Consider the following 14,586-nt stretch of genomic DNA (forward strand, 5'->3'; position numbering starts at 1 on the left):
TCCCAGCCACCAACTCCAGGGGGTTCTAGCTCTGCTACCAGGGCCTGGGGGCTCTGCTATAGGCCCCGTGGCCCCAACCGTCAGCCCCCCCAAGGCTCTGCAGCCACCCCCAGCTGTGGCCCCAGCCTGGGGCAGTGAGATGCTCAGTTGGGGTAAGGTGGGGGCACAGATCAACTCCTTCCCCCCAAACACTGTTCCAGCACCACTGGGTGTGGATGCCACATACACTAGCTGGCAAAGCCAGGCTCTGCCCTAGGGCAAGGAGCCAGCTCTGCCCCCTGTGCCCGGGGTCTGCATGGGGCTGTCTCCATGTGAGGCGGATCCCAGTGCAGACTAGGCTGAAGTGAGTCACCGGAAGAAGCCGGAGTCTCTCCCAAATCTGGCGGCTCCTGGGAAGGCCAACAGGCCTAGGGCCAGCAGCCTGGACCGGGCCCAGCCCCTGGCTGTCAGGGACACGCAGGAGCAGGAGGCGACCCCGTGCGCTGCTCCAGCACTACACAGGGCGAAGGGATGGAGCTCCCAGGGAACGGCACCCGCAGCATCCAAGGGAGCTGGCTGGACAGCTCCACCCAGCGTTGGCATGTGCCCAGATCACAGGGTCAACCCCTGGTCAGGAGATCTCCGGCTGCAGGAAGCGAGAGCGGCTGACTCAGGGCTTCCCGACAGGCAGTGCTGGCCCGGTGAGGCACTGGGGGGTCCTTTGTGCAGGGAGCAGGGCGGGGGCTCAGCAGGGCAGGGGTTCAGCAGGGGGTGCTGTGGGGTAGGGGGCAGGGTGGGAGTTCAGCAGGGGGTGCTGTGGGGTAGGGGGCAGGGTGGGAGTTCAGCAGGGGGTGCTGTGGGGCACAGGGCAGGGCAGGGACTAAGCAGGGGGTGCTATGCTGCAGGAAGCCATGTGGGGAGCCCAGCAGAGAGCAGAGTGGGGGCTCAGAAGGGAGTGCTGTAGGACAGGGATGGGGCTCAGCAGGGGGCTCTGTGCTGCAGAGAGCAGGGCGGGGGATCAGCTCAGGGTGCTGTGGGGCAGGGAGTAGGGCAGGGGCTCTGTAGGGGGCGCTGTGCTGCAGGGAGCAGGGCAGGGGCTCAGCAGGGGCGCTATGGGGCAGAGAGTAAGGCAGGGGCTTAGCAGGGGGTGCAGTGGGGCAGGGGCTCAGCAGGGGGCGCTATGGGGCAGAGAGCAGGGCAGGGGCTCAGCAGGGGGCGCTATGGGGCAGAGAGTAGGGCAGGGGCTTAGCAGGGGGCACAGTGGGGTAGGGGCTCAGCAGAGGGCGCTATGGGGCAGAGAGCTGGGCAGGAGCTCAGCAGGGGGCACAGTGGGCAGGGAGCAGGGCGGGGCTCAGCAGGGGGCGCTATGAGGCAGAGAGTAGGGCAGGGGCTCAGCAGGGGGCGCTATGGGGCAGAGAGTAGGGCAGGGGCTTAGCAGGGGGCACAGTGGGGTAGGGGCTCAGCAGAGGGCGCTATGGGGCAGAGAGCTGGGCAGGAGCTCAGCAGGGGGCACAGTGCGCAGGGAGGGGCTCAGCAGGGGGCGCTGTGCTGCAGGGAGCAGGGCAGAGGCTCAGCAGGGGGCGCTGTGGGGCAGGGAGTAGGGCAGGGGCTCAGCAGGGGGCGCTGTGGGGCAGGAGCTCAGCAGGGTGCTGTCCCCTCATGGTCAGTGCTGGCCCCAGTGCAGAGCCGGGGGGGGGGGGGAGGGACCCACCTTGCTGGGCTTGCAGTGGGGAATCCTCCATCCCCCAGGGTCCCGCCTGGCTGTTGCAATAAGCTCCTCCCCAGGTCGGCCAAGGCGGGGGGACCTCGCTCGGGGAGTTCAGGCTTTGGCAGAGGCGCCCGGTCTCCGGGGCAGGACGGAGGCCGGCTCAGCCCCAGTGGCTGGGGAGAGGCAGCTCTTCCAAGGGAGTGAAAAGAGAAGCGACGGGTTCGGAGGCACTTTCCCTGCCCTTGGCGGGCCCCCCAGCCCAGTTCCCTTTTGCAGACACCTCGTTCTCCAAGGACCGTCGCTGCCCAATGCACCTTCTGCCCAAGCCGCCTCGCTGGGCTGCTCTGCTCGTCTCAGTGCTGGGGCGCTGCCCAGAGAGATGCAGGGCCGAGGGGCAGGGACGTGGCAGCAAACAGTCAGGGGAATCCTACAGCAGCAGCTAACGTGAGGCCGAGAGCCCCGCTGGCTCAGATTCAAAAGGAGCCAGTTGCTCCTCGAGGGCCCAGGGTTCCAGGACTGGCTCTGCCGCTGACTCGCTGGATGACCTGGGGCAAGTCACTGCCCCTCCGTGCCTCAGTTTCCCCATCAGCACAATGGTGAGAGCCTGGCTTCCTGCCAGCAGGGTTGGTACCTGGTTTGTATCTGGGCAGGGCTAATGAAGAAAGGATAAGTGTTGTCACCCCCTCTGCTGAGTGGCAGAAGTGGGCTGGACCCCATGGGGAGACTTCCTCTTAAGGAAGCGCTTGGGAGACCCTCAGTGTAACTAGCTAATTGGAGCTGCCGCAGTCCTGGGGCAGAGGCAGGCACAAGAGCAGGCAGGGAACCCCAGAGCTCAGCTCTGTCCTGACACCTGGTGTCCAGGAACAACCGTGCCCCAAGCACTGACTCTCGTGGAGACACAGGCTGGGGGTAAACTCCCGTCACTTGCAGCAGTTCCCCTGCTCAGACCTGGAAGCGACGTAGCGCATCTACCGCGGCTGAACACTTGCTCGTATGTGAAGCGCAGCAGCAGCCCCGGGTGATGCAGCCAGAACAACGCTGCACGTGCGAACCTCGCTGATGAGCGCAGATCCTGCCCTGGCCCGGGGTGGGGGCCACCCCTGGAATGTCTCATCTTGACCCCACTAGCAGCCCGGACGGCTCCTTTGATGTTATTTAAAGCAACAGTGCAGCTAATCTAGCCTCACACCCAGCCCCCTGCCTTGTCCAGCTCCCGGCAGAACCAGCTTCTCCAAAGCCCGCAGGCTCCCAGTGCCCTGTTCACTCCGGAGCCCGACTGGGAGCAGAGCTGCCGGAGCCGAACCCATCGGGCCGTACAGCGCCTAGCACGAGGCCTGGCTCCAGCACGGCCCGCACATCAACGCTACAGGACCCGGATCCGCGGTGCACTGTGACAACGGAGCAGGGCAAGGAGGGGCACGTAGCCCGGGGAAAGGGAGGGGCAGGAGTGGGCAAGTTGTTCCCTTGGGTGGGACAGAGGGAGGATGTTGGATCCAGGCTGGATTAGCTGCCCTGGTTCTTTAAATAGCAGCAGAGGCCTGGGCCAGGGGTGGGGCAGAGGCTCTCTCCTTGTGCTGGGGGAGAAATGAAAAGGGAATATTAACCAGCACTGGCTCGCGGGGAGGGGCAGGCCGGGCAGTTGTATGCAAAGCAGCATCCCAGACCCAGAGCTGGGCCAGATCCCCGGTGGGTAGAAAGGGCACAGCACTGGCTGCGCTGCTGCCCCATCATTGGGTCTCTCGCTGCTGATTCACCAGCTGAGAATCCAGCCCAGAAACTGCACCAAGATGTAGACCCCACTGTGCCCTGCCAGTCAACCTCCCCTTGGCAGCTGCAGCGCTGGGATCCGGGTTGGAGGCCTGGATCTCCTGGGGGGGAAGGGTGGGAACAGCTGTCCCCTGCCTGCATGGTGCTGCCAGGAGTCCCGACTCAGCAGTGCTGGGGTCCCCCTGCACGGCCAAGGGAGCACCCCCCCCAGGGCTGCAGCTGTTGCTGTCTTACAGGCCAGGAGGGCGGAGGCGGGGAATGGGGAACATGGTGCAAGGCCAGAGCAGAGGTGCTGGAGTGAGGGCGCCGCAGGACTCCTGGGTCCTACCCCCAGTGCGGGGAGAGGCGTGGGGTCTGTAGTGTTAGCTTGGGGGCGGGTTAGGAGCCAGGACTCCTGAGTCCTACCCCTGGCACGGAGAGAGGAGTGGGGTCTCGTGCATTAGCAACGGGGGGGGGGGGGGGACTGTTAGGAGCCAGAACCCTGGGTTCTATCCACCGCAAATGCCCACGCTGCTCTGTGCCTCAGTTTCCTCTCCTCTCTGGCTATTCACTCAGTTCTCCAGGGCAGGGACTGCCTCTCACTGGGTCTGGACAGCCCCTGGCACAACGGGCCCCGGTTTCAGCTGGGGCCCCTCGGTAACACCCGTGACAACTCGGCCTCCGACTCAGCCGGCTGAGCGGAGCAGAGAGCAGCCAACTGGCCGTGTGCCAAGCCTGGCATTTCCCAAGCAGGTCTGGCTCCTGCCCCAGAGCCCTGTCTGCCGCTCCAGCGTTGCCTCAGTGTCCCCCACAGCCTGTGCCAGGGGCACCAGAGCCACCAGGGGCCAGTGACGGACACTTGTGTCCCCTGCCCCCAATCACACAGAGGGAAGCAGCTCGATGACTGAGCCCCACAACCCCCCACGGGCTGGGCCTACGATCCCCACACTCACAGGGGGAGGAAACCAAGGCCAGATAAATTGGCCTGAGGTCGTATGGGAAGCCAGGAGCATAGCAGGGAATTGATCTCGGGAGTCCTGACCCCCAGGTCCCCCTTAGCTCTAACCACGAGCCCCCACTCCTCTCCCAGAGCTGGGAGTGGAACCAAAGTGTTCTGGCTCCCCCTTCGTATCCACCACTAAACCCCAGCACAGCTTGTAATTGGAGCTGGTGTCCCGTGAGAGCAGAGAGGGAGCTAAGAGCATTACAGACCTCCCCCCCCCAACCTTCACAAGAGGATCTGGGCTCCTCATAATCTTCATTGTAGATATCCTCTCTCTGGGCCAGGGCAGGCTGTTACACCCATTGTACAGATGGAGAAACTGAGGTCCAGAGTGGCTGAGGAACTTATTGAAGATCACTCCCTCAGTCTGTGGCAGAGGCAGGACTTCAACCCAGGTCTCCCATTCCACTTGTGATCTAACCACTGGGCCACCCTGCCTCTCATTCATTCACCCCAGTGCCTGCTGCTCTGGCAGCACCCTGAGTGGTGCACGCAATGGTGGAAGTGTCGTTGCCCCCTCCCGGGTTTACAGTCCCTCCAGATTTGCTCTCGCTGCCAGGGGATCGCTGGCCCTGGCTGCTGCTGGGCCAATCTCCTGGTGCTCCCGTCAGGCCGTGTCCAGTCACCCGCCTGCCTCTCCGGACAGCTGGGCCTCAGGCAGCACAAAGCAGCCATTCACCCTCCCTGGCGGCCAGCACCGCGGGGCTCAGTGCCAGAGCCCCGATGGCGCGGGTGCATGGGGGGGGGGGTGCTGCCCTGGCAGAGTGTGTGTGTGGGGGGGGGGGGACACAAGGCAGCTCCTGGAGCTGAGAGCACTTGGCAAAGCTTGGAGGGGAAATTCATCGCAACTAGAGTCGCTCTGGGCGCTGCGCAGACCTGGCATGTGGAGCGCTGCACGGAACCCCCTAGATTGATCCAGGCCCCGTAGCCCTGAGCTCTGCACGGACCCATCCCCCACCCACAGCCTGGTCCGGGCCCCGTCGCCCTGAGCACTGCAGGGAACCTGCCCCAAACCAGGGGCCCTGATCCCTGCCAGGCTCTGCACAGCGCCCAGCAGACCTGGCTTGCTCTCGCTTAAGACTGACAGGCGCAACCTCCCCCCATCCACAGGCTCTGAGCTGCCCCACTTCCTGCTCCACAGGGGCAGCAAGGCCCGAATGACTCCCAGCTGCACCGCCCATGGGGCCCTGCCCGAGCTCAGCGGTATCCTGGCCTGACCTGGGGGGTCTGCAACATGCCCCCGCTCAGGGCTTTGCAAGGGATCATGGCGATGTTCCAGCATCCTCCCCCCTCCCCGGCTCCCCTCTAGGTGCCTCTGGGGGGCAGGAAACGGATCCTACCAATGGCAGCTGCAGCCCCATTCGACTGGGTTGCGCCTCATTGCACCGCCTGCCACCAATGCAGACCAGAGCAGGGATGCCCTGGGCAGGGGCTAGCCTGGTGCGACCGTGGCTCTGCAGAGCCCACAAGGGTTGGGCTGGGGTCGGTCCAGGCACAGTGGGGTTGTGGAGGCTGCAGGGCCCAAGGAAGTTCCAGGGTCTGCCTGCATCCAGCAGCCCCCGGCCACCTGTGCACTGGGACTTAACCCTTTCAGGCACCTAGCCAAGCCTTGGGAGACATCCCTGCAGTTCCCCCCTTCCAGGGGCCTCCTGGAACCTGGCGCTCAGCCCTGCGCCCCAGGCCACCTGGCAGAAACCCCAGCAGCTCCGGCTTCACTCCCCTGCCCCGCTGCTCCACAGGCAGCTCCGGACCCTTCTTCCTTTGCAGGCAGGAGCCTCCCCATCTCCAGCCCAGATCTGTCCCTGGCCCACTTAACCCCTTGGCTTGTCTCTGCCGGCTCTGTCCTCCCCTCTGATCAGCTCCCCGCAGGGCACCCACCACCCTTCTCTGCACACTGACTGCCCCCGCACAGAGCTTCCTTCCCAGGCACTGGGAAAGGGGACAGATGGGGGGGCCTGCAGGAGTTGAGGTTTTTAAGTCAGTACATGATTTAAGGGGCCCGTTGCTCAAGGGGGTGCAGAGTCTCATGGTGTTGGGGCGTGTGCAGAAGGCCCCTCGACAAAACACAGAGAGTTTGCAGCAGTGCAACGGGAATTCACAAGACACTGAGTGGCCTAGTGGTTAGATCGCTGCCCCAGCCTGGCTACTGGTTGACCTTGGGCAAGTTGCCCCCCTACCTCGGTTTCCCCATCTGAAAAATGATCCTTTGGCAAGTGCTCTGAGCTCCATGGGCGAGAAGAGCTCGCGAGTCTTTGTATTATTATTGCCACCGTGCACTGGTGCAAATGCACCGCCTGCAGGCAGCAGAGAGAGAGAGAGAGAGAGACACTGATCACAGTATGGAAGGGACCTCGAGAGGGCATCAAGTCCAGCCCCGTGCACTCACGGCAGGACCGAGCTGGTGATCTGCTAGTGCAACGCACAAGCCTGTTCCTGTGACGCTCCCTCCTGGGGCACCATGGAAACCCCCCTGCAGGGGTCTGGGGCTGGTCAGGAGTTGTGGGGGGGGGGGGGATCTGGAGCATGAGCAGTCAGCAGGGGGCAGCTGGATGACAGCTGCAAGCCCAGGGCCCTGGCTCCTTTGCCAGCCCCAGCTCCATTTGGAGGCCAGGGTGGCTGTGGGTGCTCGGCCCCCAGGCCCAGCTAAGGGGGATCCAGCCAGAGCTGGAGCTGCCGGGCTGGATTCTGGAGCCAAAGGCGGGGGGGGGTTGCTCCTTGCAGAGTGAGGCGCTGGAGCCATCATGTGACAAGGCAACAGCTGTTCAGAACACAAGGTGACTGGGAGCAGGCTGGCGCCACTCGAGGAAGGAAGGGCTGGTGGGTCAAGTCTGGGGATCAGGGTTCAGTCCCTGGCTCTCCCAGCCTCACTGTGCCGGGGACAAGAGACGCAAGAACAGGAGCAGACAAGCCAGCCTTTGTCTACCAGGGCTGGAAGCTCTTTGAGGCAGGGGCCCTGCAGCGCCCGGGGCGGGGCGATCTCTGTAGCATCTCGGTGGCAGCATAAAGGCCAAAGCGGCAGCATGAATGGGGAAAGGAGAGGGAGTTCTCTCTCATCCGACAGGCAGAGAGAGCGGGGGGCTGGGGGGGGTTGTACCTCCCCCCCCAAGATCCACAAGGCACTGGAGCTTGCAGGGCTGAGAGACCCTCTCCCCAGCCTAGAACCCACCACACTCCCGCTCCCCGCTGCTCCAGTGATGCTCAGCCAGCCGGTGCCTGGCTCCAGTGCCCTCTCCCCAGAGCCCTCTCCCCAGCCAGAGACCCAGCATGAGCCAGTCCTGAGAGCTGCAGCCCTGGCACCTCCCCCTCCCCCCAACGGCAGCCTGGACTAACCTGATCGTTTCTCAAGGCCCTTTTCATTAAGGGGCTGCTGCCAAGATAGGAATCGAATCAGCACGAGAGCCTACGGGCAGGATCACACCGGAGAGACAGGGACCAGGACAGCACTCAGTGCGGCCCTAGGGGGCGCTGTGCAGCAGGGAGCCGAGCTCAGTTGGGGACAAGCTCCCCTTTGTCAGGGTGGGCCCCAGCGCCCCCAGACGGCTCTAGGAAGCACCCTTCTGCGGGGAGAGAGGGGGGGTTTAGCAGAGAGCACATCACCCAGGCCCAAAGCTCAGCCTCCCCAGCTCCCACCCAAAGGCAATGCCCCACAGGCCCACGGCACCAGCCTCTGGTTTATGTAGGTCCTGCAAAAAGCCCAGAGCGAGTCAGAGGCCCAACAGAGCATCAGGGAGCAGACTGCAGCCCGGGCTGCGGATTCGAGGAGCCCTGTCACATTGCAAGGACCCAAGTGGCCTCCCCAATTGCTAATGAGGCCAGGGAACCCACTGCCCCACCCACGGGGCAGCCAAGCGCCGGCCCTGGGCACGTGCATGGCACGAGGGGGCAAAGTGCACTGCGAAGAGCACGCCCAGGGGCCAGGCTTCCCAACCCCCCTTCCACAGATGGGGAGACTGAGGCACAGAAACAGGAGTCACCTGCCAATTGTGCCAGAGCCAGGAAGAGAACCCAGGGGGCCTGGCTCCCAGCCCGCTGAGCAGTGGCAGCCGAAGCAGAGAGAGCCCCACATGCTGCCAGCACGGCTCAGCCTTGCAGGGACCCCTCACTCCCTGTGACCCATTCAGCCCTGGGCAGGCTAGCACCTATTGCCATGGTAACGGGCCTAGCCCTCCGGGAACCACTGGGCTGAGACCCAGCCACCTCATCTTACACGGGGCGGGGAAGAGGCCCGGAGCAGAGAGGGAGGGTGAAAAAGAGGGAAGAGGAGCGGGCCCAGCCACCTCTGCCCCTCCCAGAGCAGGTGTGAGGGGGAGATGCAGAAAGACAGAGTCTGCTGCCATGACCCTGACTCCATGGCAGGGCTCAGTCCATGCAGGCCTGGCTGTATCCCAGGGCACGGGCCGTGGCCCAGAGATGGGCACAAGGCTCCCAGTTCCTATCCCATCCTAGGCAGGCCCTGTCCCTGCCGTTCCGTGACTCAGTTTCCCCATCTCACACAGGCAGAGACTCACCCCCACCTCCCGACACAGAGAGCCAGGGCCGCATGGAGCGGAGGGGAAGGGGTTAAGTGGCTCCAGCAGGGCTGCTGGCTCAGCACTGCAGCTCCGCCCAAGTGCCAGGCCCCAGCAGGCGCTGGCCAGGCCCCAAGGTCGATTCCCACGTTGGTCATTCAGAGGAGCAGGGCAACCTCCCTGCCAGGCTGCGGGAACTCCCTGCCTGCTCACCCCTCTGACCCAGCACCTTGGGGACGGGGGAGGGGGGGATCACATGGCCCTACTCCTCCCTCCCAGCTGTCCAGCAGCTCCAGAGTTCTGGGATCCCTGGGCTATAGAGCATCGTATGGGCCCTGCATGGGGGGAGCATAGGGAATGTAGGCTGGTGTGAACAGGCCTCTGCTCAAGCACAGGCAAGCAATGGGGTCTAGTGGTTAGAGTGGGGAGCGGTTCTGGGGGGGGGGGCAGAGTTCTAAGCTGCAGAAGGCAGGGGCAGCTCCAGGGAGACCCAGGCAGACCTTAGGTCCCAGGCCAATGCTCTCCACCAGACCTCTTCAGTGCCACTGAACAGGTGCTCCGACTTAAAGAATTTCCCCCTAGCAGCCTAGTGCTATTAGGTGTATTACGGCAGCACATGGAGACCCTGAGAGAGACCGGGGCCCCCTTGTGCTGGGTGCTACACAAACCCCTTCCCTTGACAGACCCTTGCTCCCCCACACAGAGACCAGTCGCCGCAGATACCCCCCCCCCCACAACTGAGATTGGCTCCATTGCACCGGGTGCTGCACAGACCAAACTCCTCCCCATCACCACAGTGAGATGCCCTCCACGCAAGGGGTAACCAGGCTCAGCCCATTGCCATGGGGTGGGGGGAACAATTTGGTTTAGGACGGATCAGGGCCAAGCTGCCCTCCAACAGGCCACATCTCTATGATTCAGGACTAGCCTGGAGGGCTACGTCGACACTGGCGTGATTTTGCGCAAGAACTCGTTTGCGGAAGATCGTGTCTACACTGGCATGTGCCTTTGCACAAGAGCATCCGTGCCAGTGTAGACACTCTCTTGCACAAGAAAGCTCTGATGGCCATTGTAACCATCGGGCTTTCTTGCGCAAGTAATTCATGTTGCCTGTCTACACTGGCCTCTTGCGCAAGAGCAGTTCCTGAGCGGGAGTATCAGAGTTCTGGCACAAGAAGCCCTGATTTCACACATTAGAACGTCACTGTTCTTGCGCAAGAACTCACGGCCAGCATGGACAGGCAGCAAGTTCTGGCGCAAAAATGGCCGAGTTCGAGTCCCTGCTCTGCCACAACTCCTTGAGTGAGCCAGCTGCTCTGTGCCTCAGTTTCCCCCATCAGCACTTCGCCCCTCATGGTGGGGGTGAAGACAAACACATCGCAGTCAGGAAAGCCCCCAAATGCTGGGAATCAGGCAGTGTCTGAGACAGGCCCGAATACCTTTTTGAGATAGGGAGCCCCACCCAGCTCCCCAGAAACTGTGCGGGGGTGGGGGGCAGTTACTCCAGCTCTGGGGCTTGCGGCCTCCCCCTGCTGGAGTGGGACTCCCTTTGCTCCATGGAAGCTTGCAGGTAGGGGGACCCCCCCCACACAAGTGCACATGGTCTCTGCCTCTCAGCATCTCTGGCAATGCCTGCTGGAGATGAAGCTGCACCTCCCAACTCAGACCCGCCCCCAGCCTCTGGGCCCCCTTAGTGCCCTGTCTCTGGAGAACTGCTCACCGCTGTTGCCTTCCGCAGCGAGGAAAGGGCTTGTTGGCGGGGAGGGGCACCCCCACGGCCACAAATATCCCAGCGGAGGGGAGCTCTGCACTGCTGAGGGCCCCCAGCCCCACAGGCTTTGGCCACCCTGCTCCCTCCTGCCCCAGGCAGGAAGAGCCTCCCCCCAGGCACTGGGGTTGCACCTGCTCCTGGAACGCAGCCACTTCTGGGGTGGGGCAGCTGCAGGCCAGGAGCAGGAAAAGGAATGGGGTGGGGGCGGGGTGAGAGGAATGATCCTGGAAGGCAGGCAGGGCAGGACAGCCCTGGTAACCCCCCCACAGCCATGGTCCAGAAGGCAGCCAGCTGGAGTGGCTGAATGGGCCCTGCCTGCCAGCTCTCCTGCCCCCGTGCTCCAGGGCTGGCTGCAGGCCCCACGCACACAGCTCCGGGCGGGGGGCAGGGCAGGCAGTGTGGCACCGCTCGGGACTAGGGCTGTGCCCCTAGCTTTGATGCTGGGCCCGAGGCGCCTGACCCCCACGCTCCTGCCAAGCCACCGCCCCCTCCTCCCCAGCAGGTTCCAGCTGACTGGGAAATCCCAGGCACGGCTCCCTTAACCCTTTGCTGCCTGGATAAAGCAGCAGCAGCAGAAAGTTCCTGGCAGGAAAGGAGGCAGCAGCTCTAGGAACCGGCAGCCCAGAGAGGGACAGCACTTTGTATCCAGGCCAGGCCCTGCAGAGGGGCTGGAGCGAGGGATGGGACCCAGGACTCTGGGTGGGAAGAATTCCAGCTCCTATTCTCACCTCCGCCACTTCCCCTCTCCGTGCCTCAGTTTCTTCAGTGCCCAGCCCCTGGCGGGCACCAGCGAGGCACTGCCCCTATGGAGGACTGGGCTCCTACAGGCGGGGGCAGAGGTTGCCTGGCTGATCTGCCTCCAAAGGTGTGATTCTTTGCTCCTGGCCAGCGCTGCCCTGGGGGACGAGGGATTAAAGCCACAGGCGGGAGGGGGCGGATTTGGGGGAACACGGGGTCAAAGCTGGAGGTGGAAGGGGGGGGCTAAACGGTTAAAGCCACAGGCAGGGAGACTTGGTAAACCCAGAGTTGAAAAAACGCTTGGAAAACAGGCAAATCTGGAGCCATAATCCCATAATCCCCCAGGCCCAGACGGGGTGGGGTGGGGACATCCCAGCGGGGTCCCCCCGGCTAGTCGACTTTGATCCCAGAGAGGGAGAAGTCTGGAGAAACCCCCCACCCCATGGAAAGGCAGCAGCTTCCGGGCCCCATTCAGCCAGACCCAGGAAGCACGGGGCAGCCCGACGAAGGGGGAGAGCCCTGGTCTCTTGGGGGAGATGGGCTTGGTGCCCCATGGCACATAGTGAGTGCCGGGTCCAGCTGACCACAGACAGCCCCGTGGCCTCTGCCAGCCACTCAATGGGCTGCTGCCCTGGGGGTTGGGGAGCAGGCTGGGGGCACTTGGCCTGCCCCCAACCCAAATAGCACCCGGCTGGGCCCTCCTAGGAGCAGGCCAGATTGGGCACTGAGGGGGGGCCAGCAGCTCCCCTAGTCCAAAGTGTGTGTTGTGGGGGCTGTTTGAGCCTCCTCCCCGTTGGGATTCTGGCTCCAGGCCCTGCTCCCCCTGGGCCACGCCCCATGAGGCACGAGGGGCAGAGAGCAACCCCTGGGGATCCCCTCCATGGGCCTGTGTGCCCAGTGTCACAGGAGGGGGGGGCAGCAGGACCTGCCTGGGGGTGACTTGCAGGCTGACCGCTCGGGGCAGGCAAGATGCTGCCATGGCTCTGGGCAGCCAGTCATGGGGCTCCCCCGGCACACCCAGAGCAGCAGGCGCATAGGGCAGAGCTGGCGCCTCTTGGATGTGCTGGGAGGTGCTGAGGGGACCTCACGAGTCTGCACAAGGCAGCGAGCCTGGCTCCTCCCAGATGGCACGGCCCCACGGCCCAGCCTCAGAGATGGCTGCTGTGGGGCAATGCCTGGGCCTACCCCCAGCAGAGCAAACTGCCCCCACTGCGCCCTAGCTGGAGTGGAAGGGGGCAGACCAGGCCACACAGGCCAGGGCTGTGACTCAGGGTTGAAGGGCCCCAGCAAAGCTGGGGTGGGGGCTGGCTGCAGCCAGGAGAGATGGGAACACCCAGGCCTCCTGCCAGCAGCCTGCTCGGCTCCCCTAGCCAAGGTCCAAACCCTGAGAGCCGGGGGCCCGGGCTGGGGGAGGGGCTCCCAGGCAGGTCTATTCGGGGGGCTGGAGCAAAGTCTGTTAAAGGACAAGGCCTTGGGAGTGAGGGTGGCGGGACAGCGATGGGGGAGTAACCAGGGCTGTGGGGCACCCGCTGGGACCGCACGGGAGGGGCTCTGCCCCCGCTGACGGCCCTAGTGCCGTGGGTCCCAGCCTTTTACAGACCGGGCACTGGCAAACCCGTTCGCAAACGTGCGTCAGTCTGGTAATATTTGCACATTTGCATATTCATTATGCAAATAACAAATATGCAAATATATAGTATTTCCTATTTGCCAAATGATGTATCCCTGCCCGCCCCATACGCTCCAACCCTGACTCCTGTGCCCCCCCCATATTATTTTATTTAGCCCCGATGGCCAGAGCAGCCGCCCACCGGATGGAGCAGATCCCAGCCCCCTGCCCTGCAGCAGGTCCTGGCCCCCTCCTCACCGCCCGCAGGCCTCGGCCTCCCCTCCCACACAGCTGCGGCAGGCCCCAGCCCCCCCCACGGGAGCTGAACCCCGTCACCCACCACACAGCTGCAGCTCGGGCCCCACCCCCAGCCGCCTGAACAGGTCCCGGACGCTCATCACGCGGCCATGGCCTCTCACCCCTCCCCAGCACCGCATGGCCCCCCTCCCACACACATACCACAGTTGGGCCTCTGGGCCTCGATAGACGCTCCACGTGGCCCCGCCAGCTGGGCTGTGCAGCAGCTGTCAGAGCTGGAACTGGGACAACTTCACTGCGGCCCCGGCTCCAGCCCTGCCCGCCGCCCCACTTGCCCTGCTGCTGCACAGTGAAGTGGGTGGAAGGGAATTCCCTTATAGGGAACCCTAGTGGGTGGGGCTAATCAAAAGCTGGGGGCGTGGCCAGGCAATGTGCCACAGCCCGGCAGGCAGGGGTTCGCGGCCCGCTGCCGGTCTGCAGACCGGCGTCTGGGAACCACTGTGACTCAACAGATTGTGGCCTGGAAGCGAGTGGCCACACTCATTAGGCTAGAGCTCTACTTGGCACCACAGAAGTCGGGGTCCTGCTGCACCCCTGGCTTAAAGCGGTACTAACCCAAATCCATATCTCCTGCCCCCAGCACCTCCATTACACAAACTGTCCCAGCACCAAGGGGAGGAGGGCAGGGCCCAAGAATAAGTTTTTTGGGCCCAATACAACCATGTAACATGGCCCCACTCCCACACATACCAGAGTTGGGCCTCGACAGACTGTACCCTCCCCCCCCGTTATGCAAGAGACTGGGGCACCCCGGTCTGGGGTGAGGTGTTGGGAGGAGGCTATGGAACTAGCCTGCACCCTGCCTTGACAGCCCCATCCCCATAAGGCATGAAGCGCTCATAAGCGGGGGTGGGGGTAGAGGAAGTGGCTGCCCTGGTCGGCGAGGGATGTGGGGTAGTGGGGGGGGGGGGGGGGCTTCTGAGGATTGACCCAGGAGCTCCAAGCTAGAGATGCAGGAAGTGACAAGGACTCCTCCTTGGAGGGGCCCAGAACTGCCGAGCAGGCTCTGGTGAGACTCAACCCAGTGCCAGGAAAGTAGAGACGCCAACTGGGGGGATCTGATAGGGATGCCCCAGCCCCACCCCTGTGCTGGGGTCTGGGCCTGGCTTCACTTTGGAGCTGCTAAGCATCTCCACCTGTGCTCCCTGCAAGCACTCCCTGGGCAGTGCTGATGGGCAGAATCGAACCTGAGACCATGAGCTAAGG

General features: G+C 63.8%; 1 protein-coding gene across 3 annotated transcripts in view; it reads right to left on the reverse strand.

Annotated features, from left to right (window-relative positions):
* The window catches only part of PKN1 (protein kinase N1), a 55,493-nt gene that overhangs the window by 31,592 nt on the left and 9,315 nt on the right, over positions 1–14,586 (reverse strand). The window contains exon 1 of one of the 3 annotated variants that reach the window (XM_075902232.2): positions 7,767–7,959. The exons of the other annotated variants lie outside the window; for them this stretch is intronic. Coding sequence (XP_075758347.2) covers positions 7,767–7,793 — 27 coding nt within the window. The 5' untranslated portion in view covers positions 7,794–7,959. Of the gene's footprint in view, positions 1–7,766; positions 7,960–14,586 lie in introns of those variants that run through there. 3 annotated transcript variants of the gene reach the window in all.

The sequence above is a fragment of the Pelodiscus sinensis genome, chromosome 31 (assembly GCF_052426305.1).
Source record: "Pelodiscus sinensis isolate ZL-2025 chromosome 31, ASM5242630v1, whole genome shotgun sequence".
Lineage (NCBI taxonomy): Eukaryota > Metazoa > Chordata > Testudines > Trionychidae > Pelodiscus > Pelodiscus sinensis.